The sequence below is a fragment of the Diabrotica undecimpunctata genome, chromosome 3, assembly GCF_040954645.1.
Source record: "Diabrotica undecimpunctata isolate CICGRU chromosome 3, icDiaUnde3, whole genome shotgun sequence".
NCBI lineage: Eukaryota > Metazoa > Arthropoda > Insecta > Coleoptera > Chrysomelidae > Diabrotica > Diabrotica undecimpunctata.
Window position 1 is genome coordinate 12763658 of NC_092805.1, and position 27832 is coordinate 12791489.

At 32.7% G+C, this 27832-nt stretch overlaps 1 protein-coding gene across 8 annotated transcripts in view; it reads left to right on the forward strand.

The window, feature by feature from the left end:
* The window catches only part of Rab3 (RAS oncogene family member Rab3), a 131809-nt gene extending 104015 nt beyond the window's left edge, over positions 1 to 27794 (forward strand). For all 8 annotated transcript variants that reach the window (XM_072525282.1, XM_072525285.1, XM_072525287.1 and 5 more), the window contains one exon: positions 1853 to 27794. In XM_072525282.1, the coding sequence (XP_072381383.1) occupies positions 1853 to 1999 (147 nt within the window). In that variant the 3' untranslated portion in view covers positions 2000 to 27794. The remainder of the gene's footprint in view (positions 1 to 1852) is intronic.
* The last annotated feature ends 38 nt before the right edge of the window (positions 27795 to 27832 follow it).

The window sequence follows — 27832 nt, forward strand, 5'->3', positions numbered from 1 at the left end:
ATAATGTTTTATTTAGTGATACAAGCATTTTATAAATGGGCAATTTTATAGAAATTAAATGTTCTTTTATTGACAAATAAACGAGTTCCCTCAAAATACTAAGGAAGATATTTGGACCAACCCAATGCAGCGATGGTTCGTAGAGAATTAAAATGAATCACGAGCTGGATGAACTAATGCAGAGCGCAGATATTGTCAGATTTGTAAAGTCACAAAGACTAAACTGGCTTGGTCACCTAGAAAGAATGCCAGATAATCGAGCTGTAAAAGTAGTCCAGAGATGGAAGCATCAAGGAAACAGAACAAGAGGAAGGCCCCGTAAAAGATGGATAGACGACGTAGAGAGGGATCTTAAAACCATGAACATCAGGCAGTGGCGAAGGAAAGTATCCGACAGGGCAGAATGGAAGAACATTGTTAAGCAGGCCAAGACTCACAAAGGGTTGTAGCGCCATTAGAAGAAGAAGAAGAAACGAGTTCCCTATGACTTGATGTTAGGCGATCAGAATTTATGCACTGCTCAAAAAAATATGAGTACATATCCTATTCCTTCATATAAAATCTTAAAGATACATATTTTATCTATTCATAATTTCTTTGTGGGTTTTGCTGTATCCGAAATATTCCGCTAGATTCCTAAATCAGGATATTTTCCTTCATTTTATTTTCCTCCAAAGTAACTTCTAAGTCTACGATAAGTGCTATAATATTTCCATATACTCGACGTATAATCCAATTGCACTGAGTACTAACTGACCTTTCTTCTTCTTCAGGTACCATCTCCGCTACGGAGGTTGGCAATCATCATAGCTATTTTAATTTTTGAGGCAGTAGCTCTAAAAAGTTGTTTTGAGCTGCATCCTAACCATTCTCTCAGGTTCTTAAGCCATGAAATTCGTCTCCTTCCAATGCTTCTTCTGCCATCTATATTTCCTTGCATTATGAGTCGCAGGATGCCATACTTCTCGCTTCGCATCACATGTCCGAGATACTGTAGCTTTCTTTCTTTAATTGTTAGTTCAACTTCCTTCTCTTTACCTATTCTTCTCAGTACTTTATTGTTCGTAACTCTATCTACCCAGAAAACTCTCATAATTCTTTTATAGGTCCACATTTCAAAGGCGTTAAGTCGTTTCATTGTGTCTAGATTTAACGACCATCATTCCACTCCATAGTATAGTACACTGTATACGTAACATTTTGTTAGGCGTACTTTAAGAGCTAATGTTAAATCTTTGCCACACAGAACCTTTTTTATTTTCATAAAATTAGAACGTGCTTTTTCGATTCTGACTTTGATTTCTGCAGTGTAGTCATTATTTTCTGTTAAAAGTGTTCCTGAGCTTTCACACATAGTAACTACACAACATAGCAGCATTAAACACATTATTCTTTAGAGTACTTACTCATATTTGTACAGTTCAGTGCAGTTTTAAAAGTGGGTTTTTTGTGATTAAAATAACTACAATATTATTACACTACATAAGAAGAGGAGAATTTGTTCTAAATAAACGTACACGAATTACCAAAATCCTAATGGTTGATCAAAATGGCAAAAATCAGCCGTACACAGTTTGGTTTTTGGAACACAGTGGGTACGACAGAGGTTTTCTCTAGCATACAAGTGCTATTTCAACGATATAGAGATGAGAATTGCATAGTTTCACATAAACCATTGTAACAAGTAGGAGTAATGATTATTATAGCTAGTTATAATATGATTTTATATGAGTACTCTACTCCAATTGATTCTTTCATTCTTTCAATAAAAGTTATATTTTTCGTTTTTTACGTCAGTTATAAAATAAAAGTAATAAATATTTTATACCAAAATAATGTTTCTAATGTTTAGGCTGTTTTTGAGCGTCTGGTAGATATAATCTGCGACAAGATGTCGGACAGTTTAGATACAGATCCAACCCTGATGAGCGGCGGAGCCAAGGGCCAGCGTTTGACGGACGCCCCTCAGGGACCTCAAGCTGCCAATTGTAACTGTTAATATACTTATATAATATTCTGATTAAATACTAAACTGTTGATACTTCGACCAGGATGTACGAAAACTAATTTTTATTTTTATTCTCATTGAGACTGACAATACGCAGGCGCAAAATCGGTTCAGGTCATCAGATATATCACAACCTAATATAACCATTAAGGACTATCAGTTCAAATATTTATTTTCTAGATGTATATACAGAATACTTTATAAATAATAACAGAAGTAGTAACAGAAAACAAAATTAAATTAAGCTGAAATTTAAAAAAAAATTTCATTTAGATTCATTCACGAATATATCACTTATCTTCTGACAATAGTTTTAGTCAATTTTACGATGGAATTTAGAATTTTTCTCTATGAATTTCCGACAAAACCGATCGTCCTTTGTCTCGGATGGCTAAGTCAAAGTACGATCTTCGGCCAATACCGAAAAACCTGGGAAAGAATGATCATTACTCAGCCTAGACTAAAGGTGGGACGGAGCCGGTCAGTCAATACTTGACACAGACGAGGAACAGAAGGGACTAGTTATAACCACAAATATTAAGAAACATGAACTGCTTTATATTTATGGGATAAATAGTAAACATTGCTTCCATTTGCAGTGAATCTCAATATATGAAGAATAATAGATAACAGATAAAATTGGTTATTTAGTCTTATACAAAATTTTGTAAATAGGTGAGGCAATGAACCAATAAACCTACCAATGTTTTGCAGTTGGATCGATATTAATAAAACTTGTTAAATTCGATTCGTGAGAGCGCTAGGAAATTTTGTGAACTAAAGTGATGATGTCGAAATGAAAATTACATTATTGGACAGGAAAAATGCATTTTTCAAAGTGCATATCGAATTGATGAAAAATGATAAATTTGTAATTCGGAAATAATTGACGAATATAAGTTTACTGTTTCTACTTGCAGATTTTTGGTAGGGAGGGTGAGCCTTGCCTTCTGGAATTTTATGTTAATTAGATACATTAGTGCAAACTCATTACTCGGATGTTTTGGGGTCGCTGAACACGAACATTATGTCGGCGATAGTTTCCGAGGCATCTAATGTACAGGACGAGACTCGTCTCCTGCAGTTTTATGAAAATTTAATACAAAATCAGTTCAAACTCGTAACTCTAGAGTTTTTGTGGTCACTGATCACAAATTCTGCTAATTAGAGTATAAAGACTGTTGAAACTAAAACTTTTTTCTATTTAAATATATAAATCTTCAAAAAAGCTTAATATATTATAAATGATGGAACAAAACGGTTAATGGAAAAGAGACGCACATTTCTAAGCGAATGAAAGCAAAACACCGATGGTTTTAAAGAATTGAATAAACAAATAAAGAAGAGAGTAAAGGAAGATTTAAGAAAATACAATGAAAACAAGGTAGAAAAAAATAATAGAAAAGACCGAGGGCTGAAATGCTCACGATCAAACTTAGGAAAGCCTATAATAAACTCATTGAAGAATAAAGATGGAAAAAAAATATGAGAATGGAACGAAATCCCAAGAGTTACTTAAACATTTGACCGTGATTTATATACACCAAACAAGAACCTAGATAACACTGCAAAGAAGGATCTTAAGAGAAAGATAACGAATGTCAACTCAGAAATACTTCCTAACATAGAATCCTTCGAAATAAAACAAGCTATGGCACAACTAAAGAACAATAAGGCTCCAAGCCCAGATGGAATACTTCTAAAAATGTTGAAGGAGGAAAGTCAAATTATTCTTAAAGAGTTGAAAAAATTCTTTAACGAATGTCTTCACAGAGGAGAAGTCCCAGATGATCGTAATGAAAGTTTGACAATACTTCTCTAAAAAAAAGGATACAGGGGAGGTCTGAAGAAATATAGAACAATCTCCCTGCTGTACCGAGTGTACAAACTGTTAATGAGAGTAATATGACTCCATATAACTTTGGGCAATAGAGAGAGCTATAAACACTTGCAGGATAGACTCCCAATACAGAATACTCATACATAATATTTCCAAGAAAAAAATAGATGCGAAAAACCAAAGCTATACCAACCACCAGAGGAGTTCGCCAGAGAGATGTTATCTCACCAAAACTATTTACACTTGGACTGGAAGACGTATTCAAAGAAATTAACTGGGTAGATCAAGGATTAAATACTAATGGAAGAAAAATAAGTCATTTGAGATACGCTGATGATATTGTAGTATTCGCTACAAATTTCGAAGAACTACAGACCATCATGACCCAACTATTTCAAGCTTCGGAAAAAGTAGGTCTTAAGTTGAACTTGGAAAAAACAAGAATACACCGAACATTAGATAAATAATGTTGAACGACATAAATTTAGAAATAGTAAGCGAATACATCTACCTGGAACAGATAATAAAAGTTAACAAAGAAAATCAAACTGCCGAAATTACCAGAAGAATAAGGTAGCGTGGGCAGGATTTGGAAAACTGAGTTGGATCTTGACATGCACTAAAATAGCACAATATTTGAAACTCAGAATTTACGATCAGTATATCCTCCCTATACTCACGTATGGTTCACAGACGTGGACACTCACTAAGTCTAATGTGAATAAAATAGTAAAGGTACAAAGAGCGATGGAAAGATCAATGCTCGGGATGAGACTTATAGACAAAAAAGGAAACAATGTATTAGAAGCAAAACCAAAGTAAAAGACGCAGGAAAACATGCTGCCAAATTAAAATCGAGTTTCGCAGGACACAATGGCCGACTGAAGGAACCACGAAATACAACAACGGAGACCATGGTTAGGAGAGAGAATCAGAGGAAGCCCACAAAGGGCTGAGGGACTGATAACATTAAGAAGATCGGAGGACACTGAAAGCAAATGGCGCAAATTAGAAAACATTGGATTGATTTGGGGGAGGCCTGTGTCCAAAGTTGAATTACTTAAAACTGAAAAAGAAGAAAAAATATTATAAAACTAAACTGCTTTTTAACAAGCAAATAATAAATATGATTTTTTATTAAAACGAAATAAAAACATTACTCAGATTTATACAGTACAATTTTTTTTATTTATTTATAATAAATATTAAGAATATTTAGCAAATAGAACAAAAAAAACGTGTGCTAAAATGAGAAAAATAACAGGTTAGTGACAAAAACTAAAAAGGCGGGGGCCGCCTGACTGTTGGACAGATGTAGCACTTTGACAATTCTACCAACAGCATCAAAAGCCAGATTTAAAAAAAAAACTAGAATAATTGATTCAATATTCGATAAAGTTTATAAAAATATTGTGGGTTCCTCGAGGATGATTAACAACGAAATATTACGATTACCAATGAATTAGTGTTCAAGATATCAAAGTAACGAGTTTGTACTGACTTTGTATCAAATTTACATATTAAAACTACAAGCAACGAGGGCGATACTGGGCACCAGGTGCCGAGGAGTCGATCGCTGTCATAATATTCGTGTTCAGCAGCCCCAAAAACCCCGAATAATAATATTCAACTAATTTCAGTCAGTTATTTCCAAATTACAAATTTTTCATTTTTTATTACTACGAAATGCACTTTGAAAAACGCATTTTACTTGTTAAATATTGCAATTTTCATTTTCACATCATCATTTTTATTCAAAAAATTGCCTGACAATCTTACGAATCGAATACAATAAGTTTTATTGAGATCTATCCAGTAAAAAATTGGTAGATTGTAGGTCTTTACTGCTTTATTGCCCCGCCTAAATAGGAGTCTTAAAAAGCAAGGTATCCATATAATAAATAAACAAAAGACTAATAGGTTCAAAATTTTACGGAAACCTCTACTCAAATCTTTATAATTTAAACATACTGTATATACAACTACAGCTCTAGTTTACAATCGATATTTAAATTTCAAAAATATTTCCTCAAAACCAATTAAATTCTTCTACTAAAATTAATATACTCAATCACATTAGAGGTGTTACACCTAGAAGGAATAAATTCAATTCAGTTCTTTTTGTAAAAATAAAGTTTTACCTTTAAATTTTTTTGTGAAGATACCGATTTGTAAAAACCGGTTTGTATAAAAATTTTTAGTTATTATTCCTTAGTCTAATAATTGTATTCAGTGTAAGAAAATGCCTCGAATTCGAAGACATCAAAATTACCACCATGTAAGCGATTTTAATGGGGGCAGAATTATTGCGTATAGAGATATGGGTTTGTCGTATCGCGAAATAGGCCGTCGCGTTAATTGTACGGCAATGACGGTTATGCGTGTCTGTCGTGTGTAGACAAACGAAGGTAGAGGAACACGAAGAAGACCTACTGGTCAACCGAGGCGTACCACAGAGCGTCAAGATAAGCGCTTGAGATTACTTGCTCTGCGAGACAGTTTTGATACTACGCGTCAAATTGCTGACCAATGGTTTGGAGTAGTAGGTAGACCTGTTAGTATGCGTACACTATATCGTCGCATTCGAGCCTTTGGACTGGTTTCATTCCGCCCACGACTAGTGCTTCCTTTGACTGCGGATCACTGTCAGCAACGTTTGAATTGGTGCAGAGAACGGCAGCATTGGGTGGCAGAATGGCGTAATGTAGCATTCAGCGATGAATCAAGATTCTGTTTAGGAATGCATGATGGTCGTTGGATGGTAAGACGCTGCCGTGAAGAGCGACGAGATATCGGGTTTGCTGTTGAGAGATATGTACACAGAACAGTTGGAGTAATAGTTTGGGGGCTATTGCCTATGGTAGCCGATCACCACTTGTGTTTATTCGAGGCAATATGACAGCTGCGCGTTATGCTGATGATATCTTACAAATCACTTTACTGCCTTATCTTGACGGCCGTTGAGACGTTATTTTTCAGCAAGACAACGCTCTTCCCCATATTGCTCGTCTCATTATGGACTTTCTCCAAGAAGCTGGCGTTAATGTTTTGCCGTGGCCACCCCGTGCTCCGGATTTAAATCCTATCGAACATGTATGGGATATAATGGAAAGGAGACGGTCCACTTTGCACCATCCTCCACAGACTCTGGCACAGTTAATACATAAAGTTCAAGTTGCTTGGAACGAGGTGTCACAAGCAGAAATCGATCATCTCATTTTGTCAATGCCTAGACGTGTACAGGAGTGTATTCAGATACGGAATTTTTTTTTGATTACTTGTTAATAAAAATTCTTGACAACGTTATCGATTCATTCTTGATGTAAATCTAACATGTTGCCAAAAAATTAAGTTCAAGAAATTATTCCTTCCGAGTGTAACACTTCTAATGTCACTGAGTATATATTTTTCTTGATTTTTATTTATTGCTTTCAAACTGTTTTGATGACCAAACCCTTTTTCCGTTTAGATTGCATGCGTCTGTATAAATGCATCTAATTGACACAAAAGTATAATTTCTACGACAGTAAGAGTATTAAAAAAGTTTGTAGAAGTTAACCTTTTCCCTACGAAGGTATAAAATTTTGTTTTATCGCTACCATACACTAATTATGTTAAAATCTACTTTTGATACAACTTTTGCTCATTTTTCTAAATAAATTTAGATATGTACTTGTTAAACGCGTAGTCAAAGATCAGCAGATCAAAAATGAACCATTTTTAAAAAATACGGAACTGGGAAGACAATAATTCTTTTGGACGTAAATAAATTGGAGCTGTGTATCCTGAATTTTGATACGTATTTTTATTCGGTTCAAACAGAATTTAGTACCTTCAAAGCCTTAAGCCACTTTAAAATTTTAATTAACATACGCATTTCATATTTACTAACTAAACCCAACAAAAACGATGTCAATACAACAAAATGTAGCATAGATTGGAAGATGTAGAAAAATGATGGAATGTTCGTAGCGATGTATCATGTCAAGCTGTTAATTTTATTCGTGTTAACCATTTAAAAACATGGTAGATTGACAAGATGTCTATTTTAAAGCCTTCAAAATCTGTTATAAAGAAACCAATAAAATTCTTAACAAATAATATATTATTTTATAATAGTTTAATGTTTATTTTAATTTATTTAATACACAATAAATTTATAAATTTTATTTATTAAATCGTACAAATATATTTATTAGACTAACTCCCTTATATTTACCCCCTATATTAGCTCTATCTTCTTCTTCTTCAAGTGCCCTGTCCGTTGCGAACGTTGGCTATTAACATGGCAATTCTGATCTTGTTTGCTGCGCTTCTGAATAGTTCGACCGATGTGAGCCCGAACCACTTCCTCAGATTTTGGAGCCACGAGTGTCTTCTCCTGCCTGGCCCTCGCTTACTGTCTATTTTTCCCTGGACAATCAATTGCAGTAGACGGTACTTATCGTGTCTCTTTGGATTACCTCTATGTTGGTGACATGTTCGGTCCAGGATATACGAACAATGCGTCGGTACACCCACATTTCGAATGCTTCTAGTTTTATCGTGAGGGTCTCCGTCAGCTTCCAGGCCTTCACACCATACAGTAAGATCGGAAAAATGTAGCATTTAACTAGACGTAGTTTTAGGGGAAGAGACAAATCCCTGCTTATGAGGAGCTTTTTCATATTGCTAAATGCTGCTCTAGCTCGTTCTATTCTCGCCTTAATTTCTGTGGCCTGTTCCCATTTTGCATTTACGTTGGTGCCAAGGTACACATAAGATTCTACATGGTCAATTAGTATGTTACTTATCCTAAAACTGTCGAGCAGGCTGTTGCTTCCTGCTTATCAGCATCCACTTTGTCTTCTTGAAGTTGAGACTCAGGCCGTATTCCTCACTAACTGAATAAACTCTTTCCATTACCTGCTGTAATTCGTCTATGGTACTGGCAAGGATCACCGTGTCGTCGGCATAACTTATATTGTTTGTTAACTCGCCATTTATTTTTATGCCCTCTTTTGCATTTTCCATACATTTGTTAAATATTTTTTCGGAATAAATATTGAATAGGAGTGGGGTAATATACACCCCTGATGGACACCTCTTTTGATCTGCACACTTTCAGTGAGTTCGTTGCCAATTTTTGCTCTTGCTGTTTGACCCCAGTATAGGTTTGCCTCAATTCGAATGTCCTTGTCGTCAATACCTGTCTTTCGCAGAATATCTATTAATTGTTTATGATTGACATTGTCAAATGCTTTTCTAAAATCCACAAAGCACAAATACACGTCCTTATCAACGTCTCTACACCGCTGTATAAGCACTTGGAGAGCGAAAATTGCTTCTCTAGTTCCAAGTGCTTTCCGAAAGCCAAACTGCGATCTATCAATATTTGACTCACATTTATCATATATTCTTCTATGAATGATCTTAGTGAACGCTTTAGTGACATGATTGATCAAGCTTATAAGCCGGTAGTCATAACAGATCTGGGCATTTGGTTTCTTCGGGATTGTAATAAATGTTGACTGCAGCCAGTTCTCCGGGATTTTACCGCTATTATATATGTTGTTAAAAAGTTCAACTAGATTATCAAGGAACTGTTTGTCTGATTTACATAGGATCTTTAATATTTCGCAGGGTACATTGTCCGGACCTGCTGACTTATTGTTTTTTAGTGCTGCAATGGCATCTTCTATCTCCGATTTAAGGATTGAAGGTCCTATTTCTCCTTCTCCATATAGGTGATCATCAGTCATGTCAGATGCAAATAATTTTTCTATGTATGATTTCCATGTTTCTAAGATCGTTAATGGCTCCGAGATAAGATTTCCATCGCCATCTTTTATGCTGTTGGGTGACTTATTGAATTTCCTCTTGTTTGTCCTTGATTTTATTTTTTTGTGCATATTGTAACTGTCGTATTTTCATTCGTATTGTTCTATTTCCCTGCATTTGTTGGAAAACCATTTTTCTTTGGCTTCTCGAATTTTCGTTCTTATGATTTTGTAGATCTGCTGGTATTTTTCTGCATTTTTATTCTTGAATTTACGTCTTTCATCCATCATATCCATTATCTGATCAGACATCCATTCTTTCTTCTTCCGTCTGTCACGCTTTAATAGAGTCGCGCATGTTGTTTGGATTGTTTCCCTCGATTTATGCCATCTCTCTATTATGTCCGACGTGTTCTCGTTAATGTCGTTTATTTTCTTTGCTAGTTGTTCTCGTACCTTTATTTCGGTTTCTGGGTTAGTGAGTTTCTTAATATCAATTGTGTTTAAATTAGATCTTTTCTCGAGCCGTTTTATTTTCATGACCATTCTGCATACCAACAGATTGTGGTCCGTAGGAACATCGGCACCTGGGTTCCGATTAGCTCTATATGTTATATAATTCCGCCTCACTTTTCTAAACGCTTCCGAAACACAGTAATTTTCTCTAGACGTTACAGTAGCCGCAGATCTTCATCTTATAGCCGAAGTAATGTTTGTCCCCAAAGAAGGGGATTTTTTTATATACCCTGATAAAAACGTCTTTGTACAGATTACTTGTAAGGATTACTGTTCTGTACTGTAAATGATAATAGTACTCCTCAGATCATATAAGGAACATGAATAAATACGTCTGCTTTTTAGTTGGAAGCAAAATCTGAAAGAAGATTTTAATGTATGTTACAGCCCAGCCAGACAAGTTTGTGTATTGTACTTAACTTTGTTCAAAGTGTACTCGAAAATAATATTTAAAAAAGCCTTGGTAAGTGGAAGTTAAATTTGAGGAGAAACTATTATTAACATTATATATGCAGATGACATAGCCACCATCTGCATCATAAATTCCTTATACAAAAATCGCTATAAAATAAGTTAATAATAGACTGGAAATAATTACATTAAATAACAATTTACTGTTTTTTTTTATTTATTAAGATGCCACAAGAAAATTGTTATAGAACATTATACAAGACGTCGGCCCAGTGCAACTTATTGTCAATAATGAAACGATTGCAAGTGATAACCATTTTTAATACTTAAAATTCTGGATTTTAAGGAAAATACCACAATATCAGAAAACACAAAATCAGAAATTATCAAAAGAGAAACTAACTGGAAGAAGAATCTTTAGTTAGTAAAATTAGCAGAAAACAATTGGACTGGCTTGGGCACATCAGAGTATAAAAGACAAAAGATTGCCAAAGAAATAATTAGAAGCTGAAAGAGTAAACAAGTGAAAGAAAGGACGATCAAGAAAAAGTATAATAAATACCATTATAAAACCAGGTAAAGTAAGGGGGATTAACTAATCAGAAATGAAAATTATATCGAAAAAAAAAGAATGAACACAACATACGAAACACGGAATTCTGATGAAATAATTTATATTTTATGTAGAAATGGTAAGGAAGCTTTTGTAAAACTTGTACTCTACAATCCGTAGCTGAATCTATAACTAAGAATAAAAGTCATAAAATGTTATGTATATCCTATACATTACTATATATGGTAAATCTGGATTATAAAAGAAAATATCGTAAATTACTTAGAAGACTTCAAAATGAGGTCTTATTTTCTGCGCACTTAAACAGAATAAGTCCAGTAATAGGTGAACTAACGAACATGATAAAATAGAGAACAAACTCTAAAAACGTGGAGCATTTGATAAAAACTAGCAGATACTTGATATTATACCGCAGTTCATAATCAACTGAAGAGAAGCAGCAAAGATTACAATGATACCAGCAGATAAATTATTACAGACCGCACAAGATCGAAGAATATCGGAAAATTATTGCAAAGGATGTCAAAACCTAAAATCTTGACATTGCACTAAAAAACAAACGTATTAACTGTTGGTGCCACTTCACTGTTATTCATATCTGAGCAAACTTATAGTTTGAACGAGTGATTGTTTGTCGACATGTATATAGATATAAATTTAAACAATCTATAATATAAACTGTCTAAATTTTTTCTTCTTTAAGTAGCTGTTTCAACCTATCAAATATGAAACTGGCATTAGACAAGGAGATTAGCTGAGCCCATTAATATTTAATCTGATAATGGATGAAATCATAAAGAAAGTTAAAAAAGAAGAGGATATAGAATGGAAGAAAAGGAAATAAGGATAATAGGCTACGCCGACGACGTCATAATAACAGCCGAAAATGAAGAGGACCTACAAAGATTAATTAAAAAATTCGAAGATACGGCGCTCATATACAACATAAAGATCTAAACAGAGAAAACTAAAACGATAGTGATATCAGCGAAACCGAGACGATGTAAACTAGTTGTAAATAACAAAATAATAGAACAAGTGATGGAAACTGAATACTTGGGAATAAAACTGTCAAGCTACGGAAAATTGGAAGAAGAAGTACAAAAACAAGTGAACATGGCAAACAGAGCAGCACTATGTCTCAACAACACAATCTGGAGAAACGAATACCTCACAACGGAAACGAAAACCAGGATATATAAATCAACAATAAGACCGATAATGACGTACACAGCGGAAACAAGAGCAGATACGGCTAAAACCCAAAGACTACTGAAAACAACAGAAATAAAAGTCTTACGAAAAATAACAAACCAAACTCTAAGAGACAGAGTAAGAAGTGAGGAAATACGAGCGAGATGTGGTATAGAGGAAATAAACGGGTGGACCAAAAGAAGAAAAGTGAAATGAAATCAACATATCGAAAGAATGACAGAAAATAGAATATTACGAATAGCAAGAAACAAATCGCCAAATGGAAGAAAATCATTGCGACGACCGAGGAAAAGATGGTCAGACAACGTCAATTGAGGCTAAAAACCGAAGTAAAACAGGCATTAAGCCCATTAAAAAGTAGAAAGAAGAAGAAGAAGAAGAAGAAGCTATGTCAAATAGTTATTTTAAGCTCCAATCATATATTTCTTGATTTATTGCTACATATGACAAAAGTTGTTGAGATTGTTGTTTAAACAATTATAACTTGAAATAATGACAAAAAACGTTAGGAGAGATGTTGGTAAAGATGTGGAATTTTTGCAGAGATTGCTCAAAATTTTACACTTTGTCTCTAAGTGATTTCGAAGAATTACTTCATATTTTAGATAAAATCGTTAAAAAATAAAGAAAGTCAATGGGGGAAAAATATTTCACCATATCGTTGAAGGGCTGTGAAGCTACATGTTCTAGTGAAGAATTGTCCAGCAGCATACTTTGTGGTATCTACTTATATGATTGAAATAAATAACAGCCAATGCCAGGAAGAATATATTTTTACTGAGTGAGTAAACATGAAGAATAGATAAATAATATGTTTTTGGCAAAAATTTTTAGTGTTTTCTACAGTACCTGTAGTTCTGCTTCTACATCTGCATAATTTTGACTACCGCGTTATCTCTGTCTCAAACAAAGTCTTTAGACATTGACTTTTCAATCCTTCATATTTATTGCATAAGATAAACCTTACACGTCTTTGTATTACGTATCACTCACATTTTTAATACGATTTAGATGAAGACTTAATTAAGGCTCTTGAAGGAAAGAACTGGAAGATAATTCGTTTTTGGCTGACAAAGCTGCAAAATTACTTCGGAAGTTAAAAACAAACTTGAGCACTCAAACACTCGAAAGAATGATGATAAATCATCATCATCATCATAATCATATAACGGGGGTCCTACGGCGATTGCCGCTTCCCGCATTTCAGCCTCCATCTTTTCCTATCTCTCCAATCTCCCTCTTCTAAGCCTCTAGATTGCATTGTTTTTTGTAATTTCTCTTCTCCAGGAATTTGGTGGTCTTCCCCTTTTCCTTCTTTCTGGCGGAACATACATTAAGGCTTTCTTTGGCCACTGCTCCTCCTCCATTCTCATCACTTGACCATACCATTGTAATTGCCTTCCTTGTATTCTATCTGAAAGAGTATCTCTAATTCCTGTACGGTTTCGTATTTCCTCATTCCTGATTCTTTCCATTCTCGATACTTGACATGACCTTCTAAGATAATCCATTTCCACAACGTCTACTTTATCTCGTTCATTCTTATGATGAACGATGATAATCAGAATGATGATAAATCAATATGATAAAGAAAAGACAACCTATATAAGGAGAGAACATATACTGGATAAAACATATTGAACTTGTTAAAAGAGATATATAAATCAAAAGCATGTGGAAAAAGCAGGAAAAACGCTCGAAATATTAAAAAAGGGAACAAACTAAAGGTGAACAAGTAGTAATGCTAGCTCCAAGAAGAGGATGTGTTTTTAGAATCTTGTTTGTCCAAAGACAAACATTTTCTCGTTAATTATTTATGTTTGGTATTGCTTCAAATATATCTCTGGAATAGATTCCTATACCCTGAAGTGGACAAAAATATCTATATAACTCACTCTAGTAAAATTAGTTGGGCTATAATGTGGGCTTACTTGTAACGCATTATTTCACATCTGTTTTATTTCCTTTATACTTTGAAAACTAAGTTTTTGGAGAGTCTTAATTCATAACGTTAACAAGGAAACATTTTTATTTATTTTGTTTAAAATACTTTATTTTTATTTAAAAAACTATAATTCATCTTGATACCAGAGGCAATTTGAAAAGTATTTTTGTAATAAAATTCTTCATAAAAAAAGATTTTGATTTCACATTTATTAACAATTTTGTTGGTTTTATCCATAAATACAAAGAGGTTTTAAAATAAACAAATAATATATTTAGAAATAATATCCAAAAGAATGTGTTAAATTGGAGGCAAATAAAAACTGATTCAACTATCTGAACACCCAAACAATCTGCAATTCAGCTTACGATCTATTTTCATATATAAATAATTTAGAAATAAAAATTCCAAGTATCTTTGAGCTCTGTAATCCTACTAACTCATAACACTTATTTAACAAAGACATAATTATACCATCTACTGAGTAAAAAAATGCCAAAAAGGCAAATGTTCTCTTTAATCGATCAGTCATACATAATTTTTGGTTTTGTAAAACTATGTATTTTTCAAATTCAAGTGTCTACTTGAATATCGTAGAGTAAGGACGTATTCCGCCGAGTGCGATAGCAAAAAGTGAAAATTCATATAATATATTTAAAATTAAACAAAGTAATTTTATTATTAATTTATTATGATTTAGAATTATTATAAAAATTTAAACAGATGATTTAATGTTATTAATCGGATCACATTTATAACTTATATTAAATTTTGACAATCGTTACGAATCGAATTGTTTAGTCGCAGATATTCTCTTAATTTTTTACTTCTTATTTAATGTCTATATTTTGTTAGTAATTTTTTCTGCAGTTTTTAATTTAAAACTGCTTACAGCAAATATATAATGACTAGAAACAAATTGATCAAGAGTAGTAAATCAATGTCAAGAATCGCTATTCTATGACGCTACTTGTGACGGCTGATGACGCCATCTTGTGAGGCTGGTTCCGTGACGCTTGCTTCAGCATTTTGCTGTAAAATAACTGTAAATTATTAACATCAGTTAAAGCCATGTAAGAAATAGATGAACAGAAAAAAACTTAATGGTATTATCGAAAGATACCTAAACCAAAAAAAAAGAATAGGAAAAACAAACATTCTTATGTTTCGTGACGCAGCAAATACAATACGATAAAATATAGGAGAACTATTTAAAATAGGATTAGAATCAAAATTCAACTAATGCAGAACATCATTAAAATGAATACAAACAGAAAAGGAAAGTACCAGACCAATGGAATAGTTGTAAAGGACCTAGAAGAGAATAATGACAGCGGTAAACTGTTTAGAAACCTAAAAAATGCAGAGCAGTGGTTTAAATTGACAATGGGTCATGGGAAAATCACTTCACAGAAATATTTACATGAAAAAAAAGCACGAAAGAGAAAAAAAAGTGCAACAGAAAACATGAGAGATAATGTATTGAGATGTAATGAGATAAAGAATATTGGAAAGGAAAATCTTTAGAAGAATTATGGACCCGATAAAAAAAAGCACCTGGTCCGGATAATATAAACAATTAACTGATAAAATATGGAGGAACAACACAACGCAATGGAAGGAAAGTCTCTTGCTACCGATACTTAAAGAGGGAGACTCAAGTAATCCTGAAAATTATAGAGGCATTATTCTGATGAATAGCATATTAAAATTGTTAACGGCAGTCATAAAAGATAAAATCGAGGAAAAAGCGAACATGGCAGATGAACAACAAGGCTTATGGTTTTTTAACCTGTTGAGGATTTGCATACATAATGTGCTATTAATATGATGGAAAAGGACTATAGTGGATCACCACTTAAAGATAGGACATAATGAAATGATACATATAATGCCACTGATCAAACTAAACATACCATTTTTGATAACGCATATATTTTTTGATAATTTTTGATAATGAATATATCAAAATTTTAAAATAATTAAAATAATATTGATCATAACTCATTAAAATTCAAGCGATTTTATGTACTTCATATTTGCTCTGTGCGCAATATTTTTGTCTTTGAAAAGATATATAATATATACTGCCAATTATATTTAGATCTTTTTTGATTAGATTGGTGATACTAAAGTCTTATGCAACAGATTTAAGAGAGTATATGGGGCCTATATGGTGGCATAGTATAGCAAAAATTTTAGAGAATTTCTTGTTATCGGTGACAGTATCATATTAAACTTCTTAAAACTAGAAATAGACAAACAAGTATGTAAAATATAAATAAATAAAACCTTATTAAAGGAAAATATTTGGCATATCTAAATATAACTGAAATATCGTCTAACCGATGCCACTACCTACCTATTTTGAATTGAATAATTAAGAATATATTTTTTTTTACCTAGCCCTTAAAGCTTCAATGACTTCCTGTTTGCTCAGTCGTATTATGCTTATCCAAAAAAATTTAATGTTGAGTAAATGTTTAAAGGTCAGGTATAATTGGAACAGGTCAAAATCTTAAGAAGAATGAGACAGGGGTGTATAAATTCACCAATTATATTCAATCTGTACTCGGAGCACATTTTTGATAAGGCTCTGAAGATATTGCTGAAGGCATCTCAATAAAATGGTGTCAAGCTCAATAATCTGCGGTATGCAGATGATACAATAGTGTTTTATATTATTATAGAAGGGCTGCAAAACTTAATGAACAAAACAACGGAAACAAGTAGAACATTATGGACTGGATATAAACACCAGCAAAACCAAGCTAGTGATCATCAGCAAGGAAAACATAACTGCAGCAAATCTGTATGTGAACCAAATAAGAATTAAAAGTGTCTCACAGTACAACTAATTAAGAACTATAATCAATGAGTCGTGGGAAACTCCCAAGATATTAAATGTCGCATCGTAAAGGCAAATAGATGTGCGAACTCTATCTTCCGCCAATGTAGGCTCCGACCATGGCCTGGTACTAGAAAAAATAAGTATAGCAATCACCACACAAAGCAAGCGAAATACAAAAGTAGAAGGAAAGTTAAACAGAGAAAGCTTAGAAGAAGAAGGGACACAAAACTTTTATAGAAACAGACTAACAGAAAAGCTAAACAGCCATAACCTAGAGACTAAGAAGAATATAGAAGAAACCTGGATTATGGAAAATTATTAAAAAATGCAAGCAAAAATTACAAGCAGCGGAAGAAGCTTTAGGTAAAAGAAAAGTTAACAGAAATAAACGGGAATACAAAACTCCATGGTACGATAAAAGGGTGAAAGCACTAGCAAATGAAAAATAACAAGTTTTCCTAACATACAAAGGAGTGAAGACACCGGAGGCATAAAAAGACTACGTGAGAATTAGGAATAACCAAGAAATAGATAACATCAAAAAAGAACACTGAGAGAAATTTACCAAAGATATGGAATATGACCTCTATGGATCCCAGAAAAAAGTGTTTAAGATGATAGGAAGACAAAAAACAGAAATGAATGAATTTGTACGCATAGATAACATTACGGAGGAGCAATGGACTAAGCATTTCACAAAATTATGTGGAGAAGGAGAAGAAGAGAACAGAGAAAGAATCATTAACGAAACTCACGATAGAGACTAATATTAGAAGACTAGCTACAAGAACTAATCAAAAAACTAAAAAACAGAAAAGCACCTGGTCCTGATAAGATAAACAATGAACTGCTAAAATGTGGAGTAACAACACTACGCAAATGTCTCCTAAAATTATTCGTCGATATAATAAATACCGAAGTAGTACCAGCAGTACAAGCAGTACAGCAGTACAATGGAAGGAAAGTCTTCTGCTACCGATACTTAAAAAGGGAGACTCGAGAAATCCTGAAAATTATAGAGGCATTAGTCTAATGAATAGCACATTAAAATTGTTAACGGCAGTCATAAAAGATAAAATCGAGGAAAAAGCGAACATAGCAGATGAACAACAAGGCTTCCGGAAGAACCGCAGCACAATAGACGCAATTTTTATTATCAGACAAATAATAGAGAAGTCTATTGAATATGGAAAACCAGCATACATGTGCTTTGTAGATTTAAAAAGTGCTTTTGACAGGGTGAAGCGAAATGACATCTTAAATTAATTACAAGCTGAACAAATAGACCATCAGATAATAAGGACAATTAATGAAATTAACAAGAACAACAAGACCAGAGTTATAATGCCAACAGGGGAAACAGAATGCATAGAACTAAAAGGAAGAATCCGCCAAGGAGACCTGCTCAGCCCATTGTTATTCAATATGGGGATAAATCAAATAATTCAAGAAGTAAGAAAACGACACGGATACCACATGGGAGCCCATAAAATCACGATACTATGCTATGCCGATGATGCAGTACTAATTGCTGATAACGAAGTTAACCTACAAAGGCAGCTTTACACCTTCAATATCACAGCAAACAAACTTAATATGAGAATATCAGTCGAAAAAACTAAATGTATAGTGATCAGTAAAGAGCCGCGTAGATGCAAACTAGAAATAGACGGCAAAATTGTAAAACAAGTAATGAAATTCAATTACCTAGGAATAGAGATCATTAGTGGCAGGGATATAAGAACAGAGATCAGAAGGCAAGCATCAAAAGTGGCAAAAGTAAGTGGTTGCCTCCGAGAAACCATATGGGGAAACAAATATCTGACCACGGAAAGCAAAATGAAAGTATACAAGACAACAGTAATACCAATCCTAACATATGCAGCTGAGACAAGGACCGATACAAGAAAGACGAAACAACCAATCAACAATATCGAAATCAAAGTATTAAGATCAATAGCGGGCATATCAATAAGAGACAGATAAACCAATAGAAGTATACGCGAACAATGCAAAATTCAAAATATTAACAGGTGGATAGGAACAAGAAAAAAAAACTGGAACGAACATGTAAACCGAATGGGACAAGATAGATTAGCGAACATCTGTAAAAACAACAAGCCGTATAGCAGAAGACCCGTTGGAAGGCCGCCAAAAAGGTGGAAAGATAATGTACAGTCAATAACGACTGAAACAGAATAAGGGGCAGACAAATAGGAGTAATCCTAGTCGCGCGAAGAAGAAGAGAAGAAGGTAAAAATGGAAAACGACATAATAAAGAAAGAAGATATAGTAAAATTATTAAAGTAAAGTTATTAAAGCTCATAGACTGGGGGGGGGGGGGGTGCTTAAGACACATAAAAAGAAGGAAAAACGATGTACTGATTAAGAAAATCACCAAATGAAAACAGAAACTGAAAGACCAACGAGAAGATCTAGAGAGATATGGTACAACCAGTTAGGAGAAATATTAAAATCCTGAAAAAGCGAAACTAAAGTGACCTATGCATGGATCGAAATAAGTGGAAGAAAATTGTAACGAAAGTCAATTTATACAACTTTGTTGCAGCGGCATCACAGAGTGACAGCTCTTAGCTGCATGAGAAAAACAGGTGATAGCGTCGTCGTCATACACTGTCACGTAGAACTGACTAGCTGTGACGATATTGTACCATAGCTGGTTCATGTTTGTGTTTTTGCAGTGACGATACTATCACATATCTGCCTCATGTTTTGACGATACTGTTCGGTAGCTTTGTTTCTGGTCCATTATATCAAATTTCAAAGCGTCGCTAAGTATTTTATTACCTAAATATCTAAACATCCCTTAAAATACGGTTGATTTAAAAAATTAGCCTTTTAAGAAATCAGTATATTACAAACATACCCAGCAACAACATATTTTTAATCGACCTAGAAATGGAGTATATTATAGATATTTATGCTATAGCGTAGAATGGGTCGAGGTCACTAAATCTGTGAAATTAAAAGACGAATAAAATAATTAGGAAGAGCGGATTTCATTTAGCTTATCCAAAAAAAAAATGTTTTGTACAGTTCTTGTTTCCAGTGTTAACCTGTAGTAACAGGTTTTTATGTTAAGTATTTTGGTAAATATAAGAATTATGCTTTTAATAAACTTCAAAACTTATATATCACTGATCAACTAACGTCAATAAGTGTCACAGATTCACACATTTTGATTATACTTTGACACTTTATGTAAAGCAATTGTTTGTTCGGTAATAAAATAATTGTAATTTTGTAAAAAGTTGCAGGTACCGAATGCTAGGATAGCGGGATTCTAACTTGCTGTAAATTTAGTAATAAGTGATCTCTTACAAATTTAACAGATAAAAATGTGAAATCTAAGTGTGCAAGTTAAGATGAAAATGTAAAAATTAAAATAAAATACAAAAATTTATCACATTCTTTTGGACGTTTATTACTATTATGTAATTTTTGCTAAGCATTGCTAACACTTACAACAAGACTCTGGCATTTTCGAATTTGATTGAAAACTGTTCTCCAAAGTCAATCTCAGCCACTCAAACAGGAGGTTTGTCAAAACTGAAAGAATTATATTTAAAAAGTTTATATAAAGGCAGCCATAAGCGACGCCTATCCTTCTGGAAATTTTGATAAACATCCTGTAATTGGATATTTTGAAAAACGAGCGACATGAACTAATTGATATAAACTGTTAACGAATTTTGTAAATGTTGCGATATATAGTTAGTTAGCAAATTGTTAGGCCACACTGTAATATTTTTGAAAGGAGTCCCAAAATTATAAATTATTATGCTACAGTAATATACAGGGTTGACTGTGTTTTCTCTCTTAGGCTAATTTATATTTTTTAAAGCGTTGTGGTCTGTATTGGTGGGTGTTCTGTTGCTATACTTTTTATTTTTTCTGAGTGGTTAATGAATTTCTCAGCTTATATTATTGTAAAACTAATTTTGGATTGCTTGCTTTAACAAAAATTACTTTGGGTTGCCTAAAATCTTTTTCGCAGTATTCCAAACATTCCAAATATGGCAACAAGGCTATGCGATATGCAACAAAATTAGTTTTATTTTAATGTGCAGAGCATAATGAACTAAACACGTACAGTGGGAAAGGGCAACGTCGCACAGAAAGTTTTGATGTTACAATCGCAAGGAAGCATTGTGTAGAAAATACGTAGTTGCCAAATTTCAATTTTTTCCTAATACACTGTAGAATGTGTTTGAAAAAATTATTTCATGAAATGTACAGAAAAATATATTAAATCTTAAAATATGGGACACCCATCATAATAAAATCAAGAAACGTAGCTTTATTCTCGTGGCCCACTTCATTCTCATGGCATCCAACCCTACATAACTTATAAAAATTGAACAGGGTTCTGCTGTTTTAAGTCACGTCGATATTTTTAGTTCAAAATACATATCGCAGGCCTAAAAGGCATCATTATTTGTCAATGTGTTGTAAATTTAGAAAAAAAGGGGTGTAGAAAAGCTTGGATAAAAACGCGATGTAGTAACAATAGTATTCACTAAAAAGAAAGTCAGTGTAAAGTTGTAAATATATAGGCCTTTGTTTAATTTATAAATTTAATGTTTAAGTTAGCGAAAGGCAGCGTTGCCAAATCGAGATCTAGAGCACAACTAAAAGAATCTGTTTGCAGTATAATTATTGTATTGACTATCTAGAAAATTTGGAGGCGCTGCTCAATTCCAATTGTTGCTAAAAATCTGTTCTACTTATTTAGACATTTATTTTTTATATAATGTTAATTAGTTGTAAATTAGATTGTTTTTGCTTGCAAACAATGAACTTGACACTTAGTTGGTGGATTCGACTTGATAAAAATTCGTTTTGTAAAGGAAACATTGTAAACTATTCTTTTCTAAATTTTTACAAATTCTTTTAATGTACTTATACAAAAATTTGCTATGATTACACTTTCCTTTAATAAAAGTTTTTAATGTTTATAGGTAAAATTTATGAACAATAAGTATCAGATTTAGGACAAAAAAGTATAAACTAAATAAATCGGTGAGAATTAAGGGGAGCTCTTTTAATCTCTAATATCAATTTTTCTGAAACACTTTTCTCTGAGTATGGTATATATGTGTGAGTATATAAATATGCATCTTAAGTAAATATATGTATACGTCTTCTTCTTCTTTTTCTACCTCTTTATAAGAAATTCTGCTTGTTCATTGGTGGATTAATACCTCTATGGAAAGTTGTCCATCTTTTGCGCGGTCGTCCGATATTTCTTCTGCCGATTGGTGAATTATCTCTTGATATTTTGACGACATGGGTCTCCTCTGCGCTTGGAAACAGTGCAGTTCCTCTCCAAGGAAAATATTTAGCTAATTCTTGGATTTTTGGACTATATTCGTGCTTCCACACCCTCAATAGTCTTGGATCCGCCTGTGTGTCAAATCTGACCCTATTGGTTGTAGTGCTTCTTGTTTGTTGATACATTCCTGTCTGGAGTAGATGCCATGTATGAGCTGTATGCAATTATATCTTTTAGCATGTCATCTGGTTCCACATTAAAAATTTCCTTTGTCACAGTCCTTGTAATACTCATATGATCTGTCTTCATTGTGAAGTTTCAGTGATTGTATTATTCTGTAAACTCCCTAGTAGAGTCTCCGTAGCTGCTGTTGCAGAAGTTTACATGGCACCGTTAATCCCCATAAACACAAGTCTTTGCACTCTGCTGAGTTTGACTTTTGCAGATGTTTAAAATGATTTAGTCCACCACTTCGTCGCTTCATAGTTAGTTGGGGTTAGGATCACCACGGTGTACACCTAGTGCACCACATTCAGTTTTAATATCCATTTATTTCCATACATGCGTTTGATCCTCATAAGAGTTGTCATTGCACTGCATTTAAAGGGATTTTAAAAATACATGTAATAGACTTATCTATAGATAGGAGACCGAGCCTAGCTACATTTTAAAAATGTTTTATTTGTACGCTGGATCAAACCGCTGGATTCTGCTGATGTTCAGAGGAAATTGCAGATGTGTAGGTTGAGGAGAGTTGAGGGAGGCACTTACTCCATGATCGGTTTCTTTCTTTGACAGTATTCACCACTATCTTTGTCTGGTAGTATAATTTTTTTCCGTCGTATTTGGTAATCTGACGCTTCTGTAGTTTGCTTATATTTAGTTTATGTTTGTGAAAATTTAGAAAACAATAATTTTCAGTATTTTGTCTTTATTTTGACACTTGTTAAAAGACTATCATTTTGATACTCTCTAATTTTTTTACGAAAGAAGTCTACTTATTAACAATATATCAACAATTTACTTCTACTAACCACTTTTTGTGTATGGTAGGCCTTTGAATTGGATTCAATAAAACACTAAGTGTTAATCGTTTATAAAAAATTTAATCAATATTATCAGTGTTTTGCTCTAACGTTTTTTAATCCAATTGAAGGGTTTATGAATAAAACAAGAATATATTAATGGTAAGTGTGTAGAACTTAATATTTACTTTTATAGATGATGTAAATATGGTAGTAGCTATACCCATATACGCAAATATAATAGAAATAAATACTTTCAGTTGTAGAGGCATCAAATAAGTTTCAATTTTGTGAAGTGAAATTGTTTCTTTTTACTGGACTTTTTTACGATATCAACGTTCCAAATAAAATAAACAGTATCTAGAATTTTTAAAATGTAATATATAACTGCACATACAATACAACCATGAAAAGAACAATGTAGATTATATAGCAGTGTTCAAGAGCTAAAAACTCAAACAAACGACACATAAGATAAAGTTAAACAAAACAACATATACAACAAAGCTAAAGTTGAACTGCGACATTCAAATATCAAGAAGGAGGAGCCATTATTTTGCTTCCACTTTGTTTAACAGTGTTACCAGCGAATTATTGCTATTTGCTATTTTTCACTGGGCGCAGATATATCGAATTTGGACGATCGATAAAAGTTCGATAGAACAAATTCCTTTGGTGGCGCGAATAAAGAATGTAAGCTTGCATACACATCGATCTTTGTCGACCGACCAGAGGATTTAAAGCTTCATATTTAAAGTTCTAAATCTGGTAAAGTTACCTTAAAAATGACCCAAAATGAACTTCTTAAAATTAGAAAAGAAATTAAAAATTCTTCTTGTGAAAATAATGCCTTGCGTAGAAATTATTTTTCATCAATTGCAAAAAGTATGCACTAATTCAGTTAAGATGAAAAAAGATTTAGAGAATTTTGAAACAGCAATTCAAGGTATAAGGAAGCAAATTAATGTCATTAGTGACAATATTTAAGGAGAAATAAACACGTCACCGAGAGAAACGGACAATGATGAATCAATAAAAAAATGTCGGGAATTTAAGAGGATACACCCAGCAGAAAACGGAAATCCTTAGAGATATGAGATGAACTTTTGTTGCAAATAAAAACAAGGTTTACCTTCTCTGGACATTTAGTTGCTTCTAATTTATTTATATCGAAGACGTTTTATGCTTATATGCATCAGTTCGCTGAATCATTTCTTAATGAAGCATACAGAAAAATTTTATTTTTATACAAAACTCGTATTAAAAGTATTGTATTAGAGAGTCGAAATAAATACTAGCTCTAGGGCAGTTCCGCTATCAGTTTTATTAAATGGGGAAGGTTTAAAATGTACATTTGAAAAAACTATTAAACTTTAAAGTACTTTAATTACCATTCCTACGTCAGTATATAAAGCAGAACGTTGTTTTTCGATGGCAAAACGAATTAAAACATTCCTTAGAAATACCAAAGGAAGAACCACTTGATGCTTGAGCTATGCTAGGCACATGACAACCAAAAAAGAAAGAAGGATGGACTTCATATATCGGAAACTTTAAAAGTGAAAAAAAAACTTTAAAACAACTTTGTGCTTGTCTGTAAATACAGAAATAGTGATATCTTTATAATTTTGCAAAAGAATCTAGATACTCAATCGAAATAACAAACTTCAAGTATCTTCAGCAGTACATACTGGTGGGAAGTTGGATTTTTTTATTGTTAATTAATTTACGAAACTGTTTTGATAAATTTTGGATAACTTTTTGGCACCCCAGAAATAGTAGATACCTACCTAATGTAAAAGTATCCATGACCATTATTTTTAATTTCTATTTCTAACCCATCACTAAAAATTTAGGCAGCAGCCCTAATTCTGGCACTTCTTTCTTAAAGTCGTAAGCGCCGATACTGACCTTTCTTGGTTTCAAAATTAAAAGTAACGGAGTAAATTTCTAGAAAGAAGTAAAGTGGAGAAAAGTACCTTATTCTAGTAAAATATGTCATTGAGTGGGATAGAGCAATTTTTGCAAGTTCTAATATGAAAATTTTAACGGTAATAATATCGAATAATATCGAACCTCGAGTAACTGTTTGTAATTTGTATAATAACCACAAGTGATGATTAGTGTGCTTTAAACGAAGTGATAAAAAATATTAATAAACAATATGGGAAAACTATAGATCATTCAGAATTATTTAGAGATGTGAAGCATAATATAGAAGATAAAAAAAGTGAGAGAAATTAAATAAAGCTATATTTAAATACATTTAAAATAAAAAGAAACCATTAAGAATAATGATATACATTACGTAGAATAAAAAAATTAAAACAAGACAACTGAAAATGACAAAAATTAGACTACTAAAAATTATGTTTTAAAAACTTTTAAAATTTCTAATTTTATTCAGCCCAAACTTGACAGTTAAAGCAATTAATGAGAAAATAAATAATTTAAACCTAGTTATGAAATATTGTCCAATACTAGACGAATAAATATTATGATCTATACACTTATCAAAATTTTTATTACCCATTTTGATTGAAATTTCATGTAGATTATACTTAAACGTTTAAAACTAATGAATGTTTGAGTTCCATTATACGTCAAACGATTTGATCTCTGATGTTAAAAAAAGTTTAAAGGCATATTTATGTAACGTTTCTATTATATAGATGTTTGATTGTCTAAAATTGCTGTTTTTAAAATATATCGAAATAGACAGAACAATAAAATTCTTGCCAAATATCAAATAAATTCTAGCGGGCGTTAGGACTGTGTAGCATGGGAATGTTTTGTTAAAATCTCTTTGGAGATCCGCTCATTTGGTTTCTAAGGAACACAAAATTATGCAGGTGCATGTTTATTTTTATTCGTTGTAGACAATAACACAAAACAAATTGTTGGTTCTGCATTTTAAGAAAAAAATAAATTAGATAAATTGTTAAAGATCGTTAGAACCTTTCAATTGAATTTTAAAATTATTACAAAATCTGCTTAAAACAAGTTTATTTTCAGAATATAAAAAAAGAAGTTAAAATGACCATCTTAACATCATAATATTACTTCTTTTAATGACGCAACTGACAAAAAGGGTACAGATCAAATGATCGCAGAATTCAGAGTCGTAAATGTTCGAGTAAAATGGCAGTTCCGTCGTCACATCACGATTTTGGTATTGTAATGTACATGCTGCTTAAATCCATTTCAACTTTGACCTTAAGGCCGTTCCTTGCTATTCTAGGCATAGCTAAATTCCAATGTAAAAGTCTTATTAAAATAATTTAAAAACTGTGGCATATATTGAGATAATTTTTTTCTATGATAGGTTTTAAAAAATTCTAGTGCACTAACTCTTTATAAATTAAAAAATTGTTTAAACAATTTTTTTTTTGTTTAAAATTAACATTAAAAAAATTTAAAAAGTTACGTCACTATAGAATTTTTCCCACTTTCCGAACCTGTTTTTACTTTTATCATAAAGTGTAACGCAAAGCAGTTGTTTTCTTTAAACTTTTTTAAGAAAAGCTCGAAGCTCTGCTAATAGTTATCTCTCTCGGTCAACACAGACTGTTCTTGTTGTCGATATCTAGCCAGCACGTATATACTCTACACTCGTAGCAAAGAATATAAACATATTCTTTGCTCGTAGGGTAGGAAACGGTCGTGATGGGCCAGGGTTGGTCAGCCGCTAGATAATCTTTTCTGTCTTTGTTTGCTACTCTCTCTCTTTCTTTGTAATTTAATCATTTTAAGGTAAAATGTACGTCTGTAAATTACTTCTAAAGCTGTATAAGAAAAATGAAGTGCAAGCTTTAAAGCTAAAATGTAAAAACCATATTTATAAGTTTTTTTTAAGAAGAATTGATATGTTAAAAATATAATTATAAATTAGTATGAGAAAATGTGGTATACAGCACCTAAACTATTATAATGGCTATAATTAAGTTTTTAACAAAAGTTTCCATGTGAAGTATCTAATTCCTACTAACTAATATATCAAATATCCAACGAATTGAAAAAGGTTGACACCTTTATGTCCACCTGATTTTATATATAGCGTATACAAGAATAACGTAAGAATTTTATTGTTTTAAATTTCTGTTACTAAATAGCATCTCTTCCACTAAAAATCTTAAAACTCTGTGCCTCGAGGAAAGAAACACCTTCGAATCAGAATCATAGTTACAAGACAGTGAAGAATTGAAGACCGCACACTATTCTGAACATGTTTAAACATGTTTTATACACTAAATGCTGATTAAAGTTGTGTATAGAACTCCTACTGTTAAGTTATTACATGGATTGTATATTATTTTGTGAATTAGTGTAAAATAAATCTAGTGTAAATGCCTAACAGTTATTTATTTATACATTTTTTACATGAACCTTTAA